A 16352-nucleotide genomic window follows, 5' to 3' on the forward strand; every position below is an offset into this window, starting at 1 on the left:
ATAAAGCAATTCGTTTTCCACTTGACAGACCATGTCGGATATTAGTATGCTACCAGAATCCTGTGTGGATTTTCATAAAAAGTACATTTCGGGCCTTTTACGTCCACCGTAGTCTGCCCCATTGACCGTTTGCATGAAAAAGGGCGTGGGCAATTGGGGCCTTTAACACCCACCGTAGTCTAACCCAATTCCCAAAGGCCCCAATTGTCCATGTACCTTTTATTGCTAATCAGATGACAGGTCAGGTCCGATGACACGGTGGACGTAAAATATACAAAATGCCCTACTTTCACAAGCAAATCCATAGCCCATTTGCATATAATGGGCATTTGGGCATATATACCCACCGTCTAAAATGCATGAACAGGTATGTATGACAATATATGATTCGTTATTTCTATGAATAGCTTGTAATATGACGCAAAGCCCACGTCTCGGGAAAGCCGGATGTAGTATGACTCAACACTAAAAGCATTCTTTTGGATCGAGGACTTTCACAGGTAAGCCTGCTTATTTGCTTAATTTTCGAGTGGAATTAGCTATGGGAACATCTTGGCTTCCTTACTCCTGGGTCCAACCCAGTTTGTGTCCTAGGCCAGTGCTTTTATGAGACTATCTGACACCAGTCAAGCAGGCAGAGTGTACTATTTCTTGTTTCTGGTGTGATCTTCATATACCCTTCCTTGGAGGTATACAGTGGTATGTAACTGTTCCCGAGTCTTTAAGGGGAACCCAAGGGAGTCAAAGCATCCGAAGCAGGGGACATGAGCACTGGCGAAATATCGTCCAACCGGATCAACTTGATGGTCGAAGATTCCGACTGCCCAGGTCGACTTAAAGAGTCATTTTTCAAAGTGGAACATTAGCGATCGACAGTGGCTTAACTAGAATATGCTCTCCTGCTATTTTTTCTGGGGGTGCGGGCCCCTAGCAGATGTGGGTACGCGGACTTGGTTCAATCAGTTCCTATGGTAGTGGAGCCACTGGCGACCGATGGCAACTGTGATTTTTCCGTCGTTGGTGATCTCAGGCCTACTTCTACTAAATCCGGCGGTTGATCCAGATCGAATAATCCACCCACGGATCAATTTCTCTCAAATGCTGACAGTTTGCCAGAAGAAAATCCAGTTCAATCCTGGCTAATTCTAGTGGCAAGGTTACCCATCCCCACTACCCCAGCTCACCGACATGCACTTGCATTGCTCCGACAATTCACTTCTCTGGTAGTGCAAAAGACTTTTCTTGGGTGAGGAAAACAATTCGACCCCACGCTGGTTCTAAGGGACACCCCTTTCCCAGTGAGATATGCAATACAGGTATTTAAGGATGTCACGATCGATTAGTCATGTGACTAAAACACTATACAAATAGCAATAGATAAAAAAAAAAGGGGATTCGCCATTAGGGCGTTTTATACGGTAAGCAAGTATTTTAGATATTTTCTGAAAAGAGTTACGGGCACCTAAACACAATCTGACACAAACACGACCACACTTTACTTTTTCGGACTTCGGAGATCCCAATGGAGATCAATTCTTCCCCTGAGTCATATGACTTTTCTAAAAATAGTGCTAAGGGATTCGCCATTTTTCTTGACACCTACAAGTAAGTAAGTGCGATTTTTGGGGGAACCTATTTTGTGGAACATTGCCAAATATAACTACAGAACCAGATTAAGCAAGCTTTCAGGCGAGGTTCGTGTTGTTAAAAGAGACTTCACCGGTTATTTACTCAGTTTCGATTCGTTTATTTAACGTCCTTATTCGCTGTACTAGGCGCACTGTACCGAGTGCAGAAGTGAAACTAAAAGAAGACAACGCTATGCAGTGTGCAATGAAATGAAACGGAGTTTGACATCCTGGATGTTTGTACCCTATTATATATGTAGCTAGGTAGTGTGCAATGAGGAAAATTTCTTATTTTAATATAAACCTAATCCTTTTGCCTTGTCGAGGGATCTTTATCGCCGAACCCGAGCGATTATGCGCGTTTCCCATCGTTCACTGGCCGAAAGAAGGCCTCTTATAAACAATATTGCATGTTGACGGATTATGGTTTTAATTTTGTGTTTTGGACTGATGTATTAGTTAGTTTACAGAAACCCTATGGGATTTTTCGAAATTCTTTCTGTCGAGTAGACATTTCTTAACCAATATGGCGGACAATAAGGGAGAATATTTACAATAGATAGCGTAAACTATTCTATACAGGGTAATGGCGATATGTTATCAGTCGAGCAGTTCACAAAATAAACTGTTGGGTATATAGAACGATAAGGCAACAACATAGATATTGTCTACGTGTGCAATGAGGGAAATTTTGCCAGGACAGTGTTAGTAGCTTAAGATATTTCCATACGTCCAGGGAAGCCTGTAGCATATGGGGTCTCGGTTTATTGTCCCATCTGAACGACTAGACGCCCATTTTTCCGAAGGGATATGGTCTTCAAATTTTACTGATAATAAGGTGTGGTATATAAACGAGACTTGAAATTTTCATCATTTCCGATTCGTCCAATTAAAGGGATATATGCCCTTAAATTCAATAAATTTCTATCTCATTTCAGACACAACAGTAGAATAGCCATGAAAAGAAGAAGATAGCATAGATCAGCAATCAAGACCAATCAAGAGCAATCAGAATGGCAGACGACATGGAATACGCACTGAGCTGCAGCATATGCATGGAGCTGTTCAACGAGCCTATGCTATTACCATGCGCCCACTCGCTATGCAAAGCATGCCTGGACAAACTTCGGAAACCACAAGGCAAAGCTGCGTCCAAAACAATCGATTGTCCACAGTGTCGAGAAAAGTTAGATATCGGTCTTAATTGTGAAAACGTCAAGAAAAACTTTCAGTTAGCGTCCATCATCGACATTTATCGACTAGATTCGTCGCGTCGACAACAACTCGATGTCGAAAGACCACAACATCAGCATGAACAACCACCGCAGATTCAGCAAGCGCAACGGATGCATCAGCTTCAACAGACGCCCCAAGGTGCCAAACCCAAACTCGGGTTCCTAGCCCAGCTTCGACAAAAACAAACCCAGAGGCAAAAGAAATCGAAAAGCTGTCCACCACACACAAATCCTATCAATTCGTCAGAAGCTACTGCGAATACCGAACCACTAACATATATTCAAAACGTTCGGGCGTCCTTGAGGAAAACGCCGGACCATACACAGGACAGTCAATCGGACGCAAAGCCTGTTCCTCGCAGATCAGCTCCTCTTCCGCCTATCCCAAAACCGCGGGTATGTCGGACACTGGAGGAAGAGCAACTAGGCGAAACACCGCCACCACTTCCACCAAGTCGGCGATCCGTTGGTTCACTCCCGAGTCGAGTTCCCCCGCCAGTTTTTGGTTCACTCCCGAGTCGAGTTCCTCCACCAGTTCCAAAGCGTCCTTCGCAGGTACGTGGATCATCACCATCCAGAAGTAACGAGTCACAGAGTACCCAAGAGTCGGAAGACACCCAAGAACCATCCACGGAAGCTCAATCTCCATCATCACCAGATGAGCGACCGACCAACGACCATTCACCGAACATCCCCATTTCCAACACATTAGAGCGGTCATCCAATGCTCCAGATGCTGTGTCAGACCAACCCAATCAGACTGGTCCCTCAGTACCCGATGCTTCACCAAACAGCCAAGAACCAAACAACTTGCTGAACATGTCGGACGTAACGCTTCCCGAAGCGCACGATCACACGGAACAAGTAGAATGTTCTGGTGTCAACGACTTAGGTCCGGAATGTTGTACGTGTGAACGAGTACCTGCGTCTCAGGCCATCGTTCAATGTCAAACATGTGCCATGCTGTTCTGTAGTACCTGCTTGGGCGCATTTCATCCGGAACCAGATTCACATCATGAAGTCAAACCTATAAAAGAAATCAAGGCAAGTCTACTTTCTTAGCACCGAGTGCTACTGACTGTGCACGATTAAAGTTATACTACCTCTTAGACCGAAAAATTGAAATTTGGCCTTAAGGAATCTTTGTTCATCAATGGACTTTATAATCCAATAAAATTCTGTAATTTTGAATTTGATAAATATTTCTAAATTTGTGCATAATGCCACTTTAAAAACTTTTTCTCCCAAATTTTTCAGGCGGATGAGAAATGTGTTCTTTGTGAAAAAGAAAAATGGTCGATGTTTTGTATGGAGTGTAATATGTTGTTTTGTCAGGGCTGCCAGCTTGGCCATCATCCAACCGAACTCAAACACTGGACACACGTAGCTCTGGTTCAAAGAAGCCTGTCGGTAACTGACATAAATGTACCTCACAGTCAGCCAGCCTTACAGAGGCGAACAGTTAGCGTCCCTGCTGGAATGGTAAGTCCATAGTGGTTGCTCCTGATGAGTTCGCTTACTTTGCTAAAATTGTAAAATGGGGAATCTAAGGCTCATTTCCCAACCGTTGACGCTTTGATAGGAGTACAAAAGGACAACACGTTAAAGATCCTTAGAAGTCAAAATTAGGCTAATACCTCTGCTAGAGTTTCCCTTATTACACACTGTGTGGCGTTTAGTTAACTCAGTGACATCTTTTCCAGGCTACTCAAGGACTGGAAGAGGCGACTGGTTGTTCTCCAGATGAAACTCGATGTTCTTCTTGCTCAAATGCGGCCTTCGCACGTTGTTTGGACTGCGGCGAGAATCTGTGCGAATTGTGCGCCAGGGTGAAACACCAATCCGAAGATCTGGAAAACCACACGGTGGTGAAGCTGTCAGAATCAAAACTGAAGGTTGAAGACGTGGAAAAACTTGTTCAGGTGAGGAATCTAATGCCAAGTTGATATACCCAAACGCAAAGTGGAATCAGGATTGTTTAAAGTAAAAATCTAAGGCCAGCCATTGAAATTAACCAATAAAAACAGAGTCATAAGCATTGTGGTTTTACTCCAAAATTACCACGAAAATACTTGAGGTGGTATCATGTGTTCATAAAGGGTGGGTTATTTAAGACATGTTTTACTTCCGGTACAACTTCCTACCCCAATGACCACGTCCTGTACCACTTCCGACCACAATGAGCACGAAAATATAATTTTGTGTCTTTCAGTTAGGACTGTTGGAATTGATGCTGTTGAAACAAGCCTTGATGGATGAATTGTCTTCAAAAGTCCAGAAAGATTAAGTTGCGTTTACTGAGGAACAAGGATGGAGTTGAACTGCCGAAGGGGCTTTTGACAAGGATTCCCACAGACGTGTGATTTGTGCAATCGAACGAACAATTCTAAGCAGATAGGGTAAATTCAAAGCAATTTTTACATCCTATGGATATTTTTGTGACAACCAAAAGAAAGGAAGTCCCCGACTCATGCTTTAGTGACATTCCAAATTCAACATAAAATGTTGGGAGAATATAGTAGACATTTTGTTGATTTTTAAAATTTTATGTGAAAAATACAGATGTAAATAAATAATAAACAAAAATTGCAAAAAATGTAATACACAGCACTTTTGGATGAAAAATTTGGACAAAACAAAATCCAAGAAGCCATTGCATTTTGGCTTCTTTTAATGCATAAAGTTGCAGAATAAGTTGGTTCACCAGCTGCTGGAGCTCAATGCCAACTATCTGTACCACTTTTCAGAACTGAAATTCGACATCCTATTCGTATACAATAAAACACAACAGTATGGATATTATGACGTTGGAATTCGCTTGTATATATTAATTGTATACATGTACTTCTAATATTGTACATGAACAGGTAGTGCACGTATGAAAGGTGTTTCGGGTAGCCAAAACTGATCTCCATCAGCTAGTGCAATCAATACCCCAAAAATACAAAGCACAGGTGACAAAAGAAGCTAAGCGAACAATCTTGTAGCTTTAAACTCCTAATTTTCCCTCTGTAGAAAGACTCTTTGTGGTATTCCTCTCTTACGCTGATCCGCTGTCCGTCGCGGTTTCGTCTTACGAGCTGCTCTGGGTTCCTCCTGTGATCTACTTGATGGTTTTGAGGTCATGTTCTCTTGGTTTGCACCAGGGCGACCAGTCAGTGTTCCCGAAGACCGTGTCTTTGGTTGTGGAGCACAACGCATTGGAACTGGTACGACCGCCACGGGGATTTTGGAGTACATTTTGGATTTGATCGTCTTTATGAGATTAAGTTTGACATTCTGTTTGTCCATGAGAATACCGTGCTGACCCGCTGAGGATTCGTTTTTGGCAATGGAAACGGGAATTCTGGACTGGTTTCCTATGATCTGGTGTGTCACTTTCTTCATGTCCTGATAAATGTTGAATCCTGTTTTGGACTGCTTCTTCTCGAGGACTTTTGGTGTGTGGGGTACATTGTGGTTGGCTGGTATTCCAGAAACAGATTTCCTTGCCACTATTGAAGAACTTTCCAAGTCATCCCCTGAATGAGTTGGATATTCTTTGACTTGATCCCTCTGATCGACGGAAGGATCCACAGAGTTATCTTCCTTTTGGACGACCATATTTCGGACAGAAATTAGCTCCTCTTCTGAGTGAATCAAAGCACCATCCGGAAGTACTGTAGAAGCCTCGGAAACAATTTTGGTTTCTATTGCTCCTACTTCAAGTTCAGTCATTCCTTGATTCACAGAAACGTTTACCGCATCCTGCTCAACGGTAACCATTGCGTTAGTGAGAACACCATCAGAGTTCTCCAGCACATCTTCTTGGGCAAAGACTTCATGTTCTGCATCCTGCTCGTCCGTCTCCAAATGGTCATAACCAACAGAATCCGATCGGGGGCGTCTGTCCTTAAAGCACGGCTTCATCTTCTCGAAAATGAAGTCAAAGACTTTAGGCTTTCGTCTCAGTCGTCGGAAGTCAAAAGACCGGAAGTGGTGTCTCGACCGGATGTTCCATTGTCTGCGTTGACGTTGAGCTGCAGGAACACCATCTGAAGTTTCTGCTTGTTTGGATTTTCTGTGTCTGCGTCGAGTTTTGGGTTTTCGATGCATGTAGGTCTTCTTTGATGCCCCCAATAACTTTTCTTCCATGAGGTGTTTGATGGCTTGGTCCTTCTTGCGTACGAGGTAGCGTCCTTTGAAATTTCTATGGACGGCATCTTGAATTTCCTGCTCGTCGGCCGGCTGCCAATGATACAGATCTTTGCCTTCCTTAATGGCTTCCTCTGTCCATAAACGTTTTGACGACCGCTTGTCCAATATGGACCCCCTTTCGTGTAGATCAAAGTATCGCCTGTGTCCTTTGGAGTCGGAAGGATGTTCCTCTTTTAAGAAGTATTCAAAATCCTGATCAATATCGACATCCCTAGCTCCATCATGACGATGTTGTCCTATGGGACGAGTCCCCTGTCTCTGATATCCAATTACCAGTTCCTTAAATGGATCCTCAGAAGATCGGCTGGTTGGTTTCTTTAACAACAATTCGGCGGTCTCTTCTCCTGAGTTTTTGGATGGTCTTGATTTAGGCTTCATGAGGTCTATATGCTTGGGAACGTCGCTAACGTGGTCGGTACTCTGTTCTTGAATGCTGTCGTTGTGATGAATTGCATGCAATGGTGGAAAAGCCTCAGCTTTGGTCATAGCGCCTCCACAGTTAATCCCCATGACAGGGATGAATACGGCATGATGAACATCCTTCCAGTTCGTGGAGATAATATAAATGTTGGAGGAAGAAGCTGTGATTGGACTCCATTTGGTCGGTAGGATTTCGAACATCTTTTGTTGGGTGACAAAGTTGATCCCAAATTCTGAAGAACGATTACTTTTTTTCCGTGCCCCATTGTGTCTTCAAAATATTTTCATTTCAACTTCTAACACATGACTTTTAAAATAGCTCAAATTCTTCTACGTTTTCACGTATGTAAACAAGTCGCACTTGCTTTGATGAAACTACTTCCGGTGGATGAAGCAGATTTTCTTAATCCGAGCGACTCTCGAGTTGAACTTGATTTAGTAAATCGATTCATCACTGATTAGTCCGTGGTATTCCGAACTTGTCCAATTTCGTCGGAAACCGTGAGAAGGAGGGTACCAACCACTCCATTTCTGAGAGACTACCAGACTTTTCTGGGAGAACAACCCTCTCGGGCGCTCCATAGGAGGCTTGTGCCTATTGGGCTTCCACGGAGCTACTGCAGTATGAATTTCATCCTCGACAGTTATCCCCAATAAATCAGTCTGCCCATTATTTGTCCCCCAAGTCTCGAGAGGCTGTGGTTCAAGAAAGAATATTCGTTATGCAGTGTGCAATTAGGTAATTTTTTGTCAGAAGCCTACATTTCTAATTGGCTGAAGAAGGCTGAAGGTTTAACGTGCAATTGTATGCAATGAGGCGAGGTTTATCATATCATCTTATCAGAACGACAAGAGGATTTCGCCAAGTGATTGTCTTACACCAAGCAGATAAAATGAAATGAAATAAATGGAGTTTTGCGTCCTTCTTTCGGCACCATGTGGGCTAATGAAGACGGGCAACGCCATGCAGGGTGCAATGAGAGAAATTTTGCCAGGACAGTGGCATTATCCTACTCGATTTCCAACTGTCCAGGGGTCTTAAACGTTCACAAGAGGCCTCGGTTCATTGTTCCATCCGAACAACTAGACGCTTTTTCCATGTCAGTCCCTCTTACCTGCATCACTGACATGGGGAAACCGGGTTGAAATGCCAGAATTTAACCCTGGACCACCAAGCAGGTAAAGAAAAACAATAAAAATGTACCAAGTTATTGCATTTTATTAATTTTGTCTTTCAAATGATCCACCTTCATATTGTGAAGATTCAGTTGAAGACTTTCATACTGTCGGAACTTGGCTTCGAACATCAGCAGGTCCTTCTCAGTCTCGTGATCACAGGAAGGACGTCCGGTTCCTGCGTCAGAGTCGGACATCCGTCTTCGTTGGCTTTGTTTCATGGATTGCAACTGCGTCCACATTTCTTGTTGTTGCTGCTGATTCTTCTCGAACGTCTGTTGCAATTTCTGGATTTTATTCGCCAGCTGCTCTCGAGTTGGTTCTCTGGAAGTTCCCATTCGAGAGATCTTTGGACTCCTAGTCGTGTCCTGCACTGTCCTGTTCTGGTCCTTGCTCCTCTTGTTTGCTGTCTTTGGTGAGTAATTCGATTCCCGAAGAGCCACTTTGGTAGCTTCCGCTTGCAGAGATTTGAGTTGTCGTTCATGGCAGTCTTTCAAATATTGCGCATACTGTCCCAAGGATCGCTCGAAATGACCTAAAATTTGAGCACAAGTGTCAGTAACCTTTGGCTGCTCCAAAAAATTCTGTCCTTTCTTTGAGGTAAATCGCTTAACTTGCAGCTGCGACCGTAGGTCTCGAAGTCTTCGTTGAAGATGTTGCTGTTGCATTTCTCTTTGGTGATGGACTTGCTTCAGCTGCTTAAACTGGACTTCCAAGTCTTGGGATTGAAGTTCCTCAGTATCGGTTACTACCATTTTCAGCCATGTCCTTGAAGCCATGCAGCTGCTCTTTTGAGATTGCAGATTTGGCATCTGGGGAATTGTTGTTATCGATTTGATCAGGGTTTGGATTATCACAGGAAAGACTATTGGACTGAGAGTCTTTTGGAGCATCACCTTGACTAGCACCGCGAAGATTCTGTTGAGGTATCAGTTGGTTAATCCTAGTCCCAGACTGACCACCGGTCATTAATTTAGCGTCGCTATCAGCTCTGGCTGTCATCTCCCAATAGAAGTCCACAATTGAAGCCAGAAGCTCGTTTTTCCGTATAGATCGTTCCTGGACGACATCCTTACACTCTGGACACTGCAGTACAGTTCCAACTGACGATTCTAATAAGTATTCCAGACAGGAATGGCACAAAGAATGGGAACAAGGAAACTCAACTGGATCTTTGAAGATCTCGGCACAGATGTGGCATGAAAGGGCATCCTCAATGGAACTTGACATCTTGAGTAGAAGCAAGATCCCAGAATTGGTGGAAGCGAACCATCGGGAGGATACCTCAATTAAAAATGCCCATCCACATCCTATGCTTCTGGCACGCCGATAGTTGTCTCAGCCTAAAACAGAAAGTGAATAGTGTTACGGGTGAGTAAATCTCCAAATTGAAGTCATAACCGATAGTGAGCAGTTCTCACCTGATCAGGGTAGTTATCATACCAAACAGTCGTATCTAATTAGTAGTTAGCAGATCGTGACACCCTTGGTCTCAAATATAGAGACGGGCCTGGTATATGGCGTCCCAAAATCTTAAAATTTGATCCCACTTGATTGAAATTTGTCATAAGCAACATTCAAATTGGTAACACCTTGCATAACTGACTGGCCTTAATGCCTTCGATACACGGTGGTGCTCGGTTGGTGTGTTCTGAACATGTTCCGTCCGTTCCATTTCTGACCTCAATTGAACGGTTTGAAACAAGAAATATGAATTCTGTCTCTACCTGCATTTTTTTGACACATGTGGAACGCGTTCAACGTGTTGTATTGAACTTTCGGTTTAATCCATGAATCTCGAACGTACAGAACTCATCAATCGAGCGGCCCCCATGTACGAAGTTCGTCTTCCCCCTCCTCTTACGAGTTGAATACAAATTCGAATTGTTCCTACCTTTCCACGTTGTATGTTTAAAAACCAAATCCAAACTGTGTTCAGTATTTACCAATAGCTATATTGTATCTTTTTTGCTGGCGAACAATAGTTCAATAGGATTATTAAATTGACACGCTTGTGCAATTGTATATATGAATACCGTATTTCTAGTAATAAATGCACCATATTAAATGAAATTTTACAGTATTCTCTTGTATACATGTATACCGTATTCCCTTTAAATAACCTCATTGTACATTCCCTTTCCTTGCGTAAAGGGAGAATACGGTACGACATACTTGTGTAACGGATGTATTATTAAGCAGAATACGGTACGACATACCTGTGTAACGGATGTTTTATAAGGAAGCATACGATACGACACACTTGTGTAACGGGTGTTTTATTAAGGAGAATACGGTACGACATACTTGTGTAACGGATGTTTTATTAAGGAGAATACGGTACGACATGATACGACACACTTGTGTAACGGATATTTTATTAAGGAGAACACGGTACGACATGATACGACATACGTGTGTAACGGATGTTTGTTAAGGAGAATACGGTACGACATACCTGTTTCGTAGATGTTTTATAAGGAATTATACGGTACACGACATACCTGTGCAACGGATCTTTTATTAGGAAGTATACGATACGACATACCTGTGCAACGGATGTTTTATTGGAAATATACGATATGACACACTTGTGTGACGGGTGTTTTATTAGGCAGTATACGGTACGACACACCTGTGTAACGGAGATGTTTTATTAGGAAGTGTACGGTATACGAATGAATATTGGTCAAATTAAATGTTATCAAATAGTCACCAGTTATTGACAACAATATTATCACGTGTTTAATGAAATATTTTGGGACAACTTGGTCCATAGTCACATGGGTCTGGTATCTAAATGAAATGACATAAGCGAAATTTTCTATTTCGACAGCCTGGGGCCTATGTTTAATGCCCCATCTGAACTGCTAGAAGCCTTTTCCATGTTAGCTCCAGATTGAAAAATCCGAAGGTATTATCTCGACCTATGCCGGAATTGGACCCTGGATCTCTAGGTTAGCAAGCAAGCGTCCAACTTACTGTGCGAACCGGAAGTGACGATAGTTCCATTTATAGACATTTCCCGCCAAATTATACGCAGTCTTGTCTTTTCTATTTATAGACTGAGTATTTTCCCGCCAAATTATACAAGTCATATCTAAGATTGGCGAACCGGAAGTGACGATAGTTCTATTTATAGACTAAGAAACCATGCATAATGTTCATGTTCAAACAGGGGCATTTAGTGAAAACTAATGCCAATGTATTTATTTTCAAAAACTATCAACAATAACAATTTCTATATATACACAAACAAACAAACAAACAAACAAACACAAGATGATACACATCCTATTTGGTGTGTTTGATTGGTCTGTCCTGAACAGCACTCTGTGATGAAATCAAACAGAACAGATTCTTACAGAAGGCCACATGGTCTTCAAAATTTCACAAAATTGCACTCTGTCATTAATTTGATTGGTCAAGCAATTTCTTCCCGACCAATGAGATTTAGTGTTGTTTTCTAGGCTTGGTGCCACACAACTCGGACATGAGTTTAAGTTTTTGAACGTCTCTGATGTTGTTCCTGATGGCACGTTTCAGCCTGGGAGCGGCTGGTGGCAGATCTTCATTACCAGATAGACCTTCTTTAGCTTCCAATACTGCAGGAAAAATTACAAAACAGTTTATAACAGTAGTTTACTGCTTTGCTGTGTCCAGACAGAAGAATCAAACACCATGTGTTCCTGTCCAGATATAAGAATGGAACACACCCACTCCCTAGTGCTCCTGTCGATGCAGAAGAATCAAACACACCCACACCCTAGTGTTCCTGACCAAACAGAAGAATCCACCGCATGCAACCCTAGTGTTCCTGTCCAGACAGAAGAATAGAACACAACCTACCTATCAGCTTATCCTCCATGCTGTCTAACCTCGAGTTAATCTCTGACTGTACTCGTATTATGTGCTGTAACATGTTCTTCTCACATTTTTCCAAAATAGCTGCTTCCATTTTTTCCTGCAACAAAGCAAAGCCAATATTTATACTTTATTTCATAGGAAAGTAGGCTGAAATAGGTCAGTTGTCTCGGCACAACGTGAAACTCTTAGTAATAACATGTTTCAGGTTCGGTATTAATATTTTCATATCGCTCTACAATTGATGTATGGAGTATTACTCTGAGTAAAACCATGTTTCAGGTTCTGTTGGATAAAGCATCAATGCAAGAGGTTCATTGTTCTAAATCTTACCCTAGCTCTGGCCAGAGGATCACCACCACTTGTACTGGGTCCAGGCTGGTCCTCCAGTGAACCACCTTTTAACAAACCAGTTTCTGCATCTAAAGCTGGTTCAACAGCCTGAGGAGTAGATCCAGGAGTTTCTGGAAGTTTTGGATTGGAATCATCTTCATCCAGCAAGACAGATCGATTGGACACGACAGAATCCGTGCTGGAATCCTCACAATTGAGGTCTGTGACTTCTTTGCCTTCAGCAACTTGAGCCAAGAAGGCAGAATAATTGAGGTAGTTCAGCAGCTGTCCACTAGGACCAGCCGAGGTGGAGGGACTGGAGGTGTCCATGCTGATGTACTCATCCATCTGAGCTGTGTCTTGATGGTCTGATGGTAAGTCGTCCCAGTTGGCCTGCCATAACTTGACTGCTGGATGGTTCTTTTGCCTGAAAAAGATATCGTGATCATTGAGTCTGTTGCATCTCCTCTGTCCTGACACGGCTCACTTTCCCTGGCAGCAAGTTGAAGACTGGTAGTGCCCCCTGTTTTAACCAATCCTGCTGCTCATGGATATAGTTCTTACTGTCTCGAAAACCTGACACAAATGAAATGGGAATCTTTTCAAATTTCTAGGAGGTCCTACTTCAGTACTAGAGCACTTTAAGACAAGTGATGCCATTTTGCCAGAAACACCAGATCTTGCACAGCCTGTAGCACCCAAGATCATCATTTCAAAGCCTCATCAGAACAACCAGACACTTTTCCCATGTCAGCCCATTTGATCTTCATCACTGGTGGAAAGTAGAAACCTCACAAAGATTTGGTCTTGACCTATGCTGGGATCGAATCCAGGACTTATTTTACCCACCTAGCCATCTCAGCTTCCCAAAATTGTAAGAACAACATCCAAAGACTACTTTTCTGGATTTTCACCTTACCTAATAGCATTGAGCTGAGTCTTCAGGGCATGTAAGGTTGCTGAAAGTTTGTGGATCTCTGCAGCTAGATCTTGCGTCTGTTGCATCTCCTCTGTCCTGACACTGCTCACTTTCCCTGGCAGGAAGTTGAAGACTGGTAGTGCCCCCTGTTTTAACCAATCCTGCTCATGGATATATTTCTTACTGTCTCGAACACCTGACACAAAATGAAATGGAGTTTTACTTCCTAGTTTCTTATTATATTTTTCAAATGAAATGATAAAATGAAAATGGAACTGATGAAATGAAGATGGCAGTCGATGAAATGAAATGGCAGCTGATGAAATGAAATGGAGCTCTACTTCCAATTCATGCTCCTGATGGAGCTTGTGAAATGAAATGGAAATGTTCCTGATTGGACTAATGAAGTTTCTAGTGCATCATTTGTAAAATGCTGGTGGAGGACCAGATGGAAAATGGCTATAGCTTACCAGGGGGGTTAAGGCAGACATAACAGATGTATTTCTTGGGTAAACTGTTCTCTGTTATATTAAAACAGACAGCATGTTGCCACGACAGACACACCTCACACTGAAAGACAAGAAAACAAATTACCACACACCACAACTTTTACCACTGGTGTTGGTACCAGTGGCATTTCTAGAAGGCTCAAGGTGACCGAGCCAAGCAGGGGGCCACTGCCATATACAGCTATATTGGTACATTTAAATGGTACTGTTTTGATTTGACATGTTCTCTTTGATTTGATTGACCAGTCAATCCTCTTCGGTGACTTAGCTTGCCTTGCTAGTGCATCCGAAAACTTTGGCCCTTATTTTCCAATTCCTGTCATAATACATAAGGATAGATTTGTCTGTTAGCCTCTCATCACAAATCTGTGTTCCTCATGCATCTATTTATAGAAAAGCCACTATGCAGTACCTGGATCATCAATCCATCTTCAAAATGGTAGCCACAAGCACAATGAGCCACATCATCATTCTCTTCTTCCTCTTCATCAGCATCATCAGCTTCACGATCACCAGCATCCTCAGGTGTCTCTTCAGCATCTCCGCACTTCACTGGTTCCTGGCTCAGACTGCCACTACGGCGAGGGGTGGACACTGACACTACTGGTGGTGATAGGTTCAATTCTGTAGAAAGTAATCCAAAAAGGTCATATTTTAGTGTCCGAAAGAGTGTCAATCCAGAAACCTTCATAAAAAAGTTTTCTTCCAGATTTTATGTAATGCAAGCTAGTCAGTAAAAAGTTGGTTTATCATCTGCTAGGCGATTAGGTGCCATGGGATCAAATCCTACTCAAGGTAAGAAAAATTCTGATGCCTGTGCCAGTGCTTCCATGAGTCAGCCCTTAATACCAGAACCAAACACTACACCTTCATGTAAGCATTCAGCTAAACCAAAACCATAAACGACTTGGTTAGAAATATACCTACCAGTAGTAGGAAGAGGTTTGGCACCATCATCTTCCACCAGATCTATTTCTGGAGCTGGTGGAGTGGTAACCTCCAGACCAATATCTATGGATACATGACGCTTCCTCTTGGGATCCAGCGGTGACTTGCCCTTGGCAGCAGATGTGACAGAATGGTCGGAATCAGATGAGCCTGAAACAATAACTTCAATGAGTGAGCAATTGGGTAAATTTTGTCAAAAGATCTGCCTGTGATACCCTAGGCCTCATTATATTGTCCAATCCAAATGACTCGCCACTTTTGCTGAGTCAACACTCTTCAAAGCATAGCCTAAATAAAACCATATGACATGGACATACACCCATGCAGTGTGCACTGAGGTAAACTTTGCCAAGACCTCACAAATTTGCCTACGCTTTTTAATTCCACAGTAGCAACAAATATTTTGAAGAGGGAATTGAAGAAGGATTTTACGTCCTACAAATAAGAACCCAAAAAGGCTAAAAAAAAAAAAAAAAAGACAGGCAACTGCATGCAGTGTGCAATAAGGGAAATCGACATCACTAAAAACCTAACTTACAGATGCTGGAAGTCTTTCGACGCTTCCTGGGAACAGACATACTGTGGGGTTTTGATTCGCTGTGGTAAAACTTGATGTGGGAGTCCAATAAGCTTTCTTTACGGAAACTTTTACCACAATTTGGCGAGTTACACTTGAATGGATTGTGGTCTGCTTCTACCACGAACTCTTTTGGTGCAGCTGAAAATTGAATTTAAGGAATTAAGAACGAACTATGTTTTACAAGGATAATAACTTAGGTTCACATGGATCCTTTCTACCAGCTGGTCCTTGGTCAAAACTCTTGGCATTGATCTTTCCTAGATTATCTGTACCCATTTACAGCTGGGTTGACTGGAATAATGAGGATCCTTTCTACCAGCTGGTCCTTGACCAAACCTCTTGGTATTGATCTTTCCTGGATTATCTGTACCCATTTACAGCTGGGTTGATTGGAATAACCAGCTGGTCCTTGACCAAACCTCTTGGCATTGATCTTTCCCAGATTATCTGGACCCATTTACAGCTGGGTTGACTGGAATAATGAGGATCTTTTCTACCAGCTGGTTCTTGACCAAACCTCTTGGTATTGATCTTTCCCAGATT

General features: G+C 42.5%; 3 protein-coding genes across 3 annotated transcripts; 1 reads left to right on the forward strand and 2 right to left on the reverse strand.

The window, feature by feature from the left end:
• Positions 1-1382: 1382 nt before the first annotated feature.
• LOTGIDRAFT_235834 (hypothetical protein) lies at positions 1383-3883 on the forward strand (the record flags this gene model as incomplete). The annotated part of the gene is made up of 2 exons (XM_009065796.1): positions 1383-1418; positions 2567-3883. A coding segment is annotated over exon 2 (1242 nt), but the record flags the coding sequence as incomplete, so codon positions are not given.
• A 1331-nt stretch (positions 3884-5214) lies between these two features.
• Positions 5215-7856, reverse strand: LOTGIDRAFT_235835 (hypothetical protein). Its single transcript, XM_009065797.1, has one exon. The coding sequence runs from the start codon at positions 7679-7681 to the stop codon at positions 5861-5863; it is 1821 nt and encodes a 606-aa protein (XP_009064045.1). The 5' UTR covers positions 7682-7856; the 3' UTR covers positions 5215-5860.
• Positions 7857-9391: 1535 nt separating this feature from the next.
• On the reverse strand, positions 9392-9886 carry LOTGIDRAFT_167929 (hypothetical protein; the record flags this gene model as incomplete). Its single annotated transcript, XM_009065798.1, has 1 exon — positions 9392-9886. The coding sequence occupies one exon, from the start codon at positions 9884-9886 to the stop codon at positions 9392-9394; it is 495 nt and encodes a 164-aa protein (XP_009064046.1).
• Between the last annotated feature and the right edge of the window lie 6466 nt (positions 9887-16352).

The sequence above is a fragment of the Lottia gigantea genome (assembly GCF_000327385.1).
Source record: "Lottia gigantea unplaced genomic scaffold LOTGIsca_70, whole genome shotgun sequence".
Classification (NCBI taxonomy): domain Eukaryota; kingdom Metazoa; phylum Mollusca; class Gastropoda; family Lottiidae; genus Lottia; species Lottia gigantea.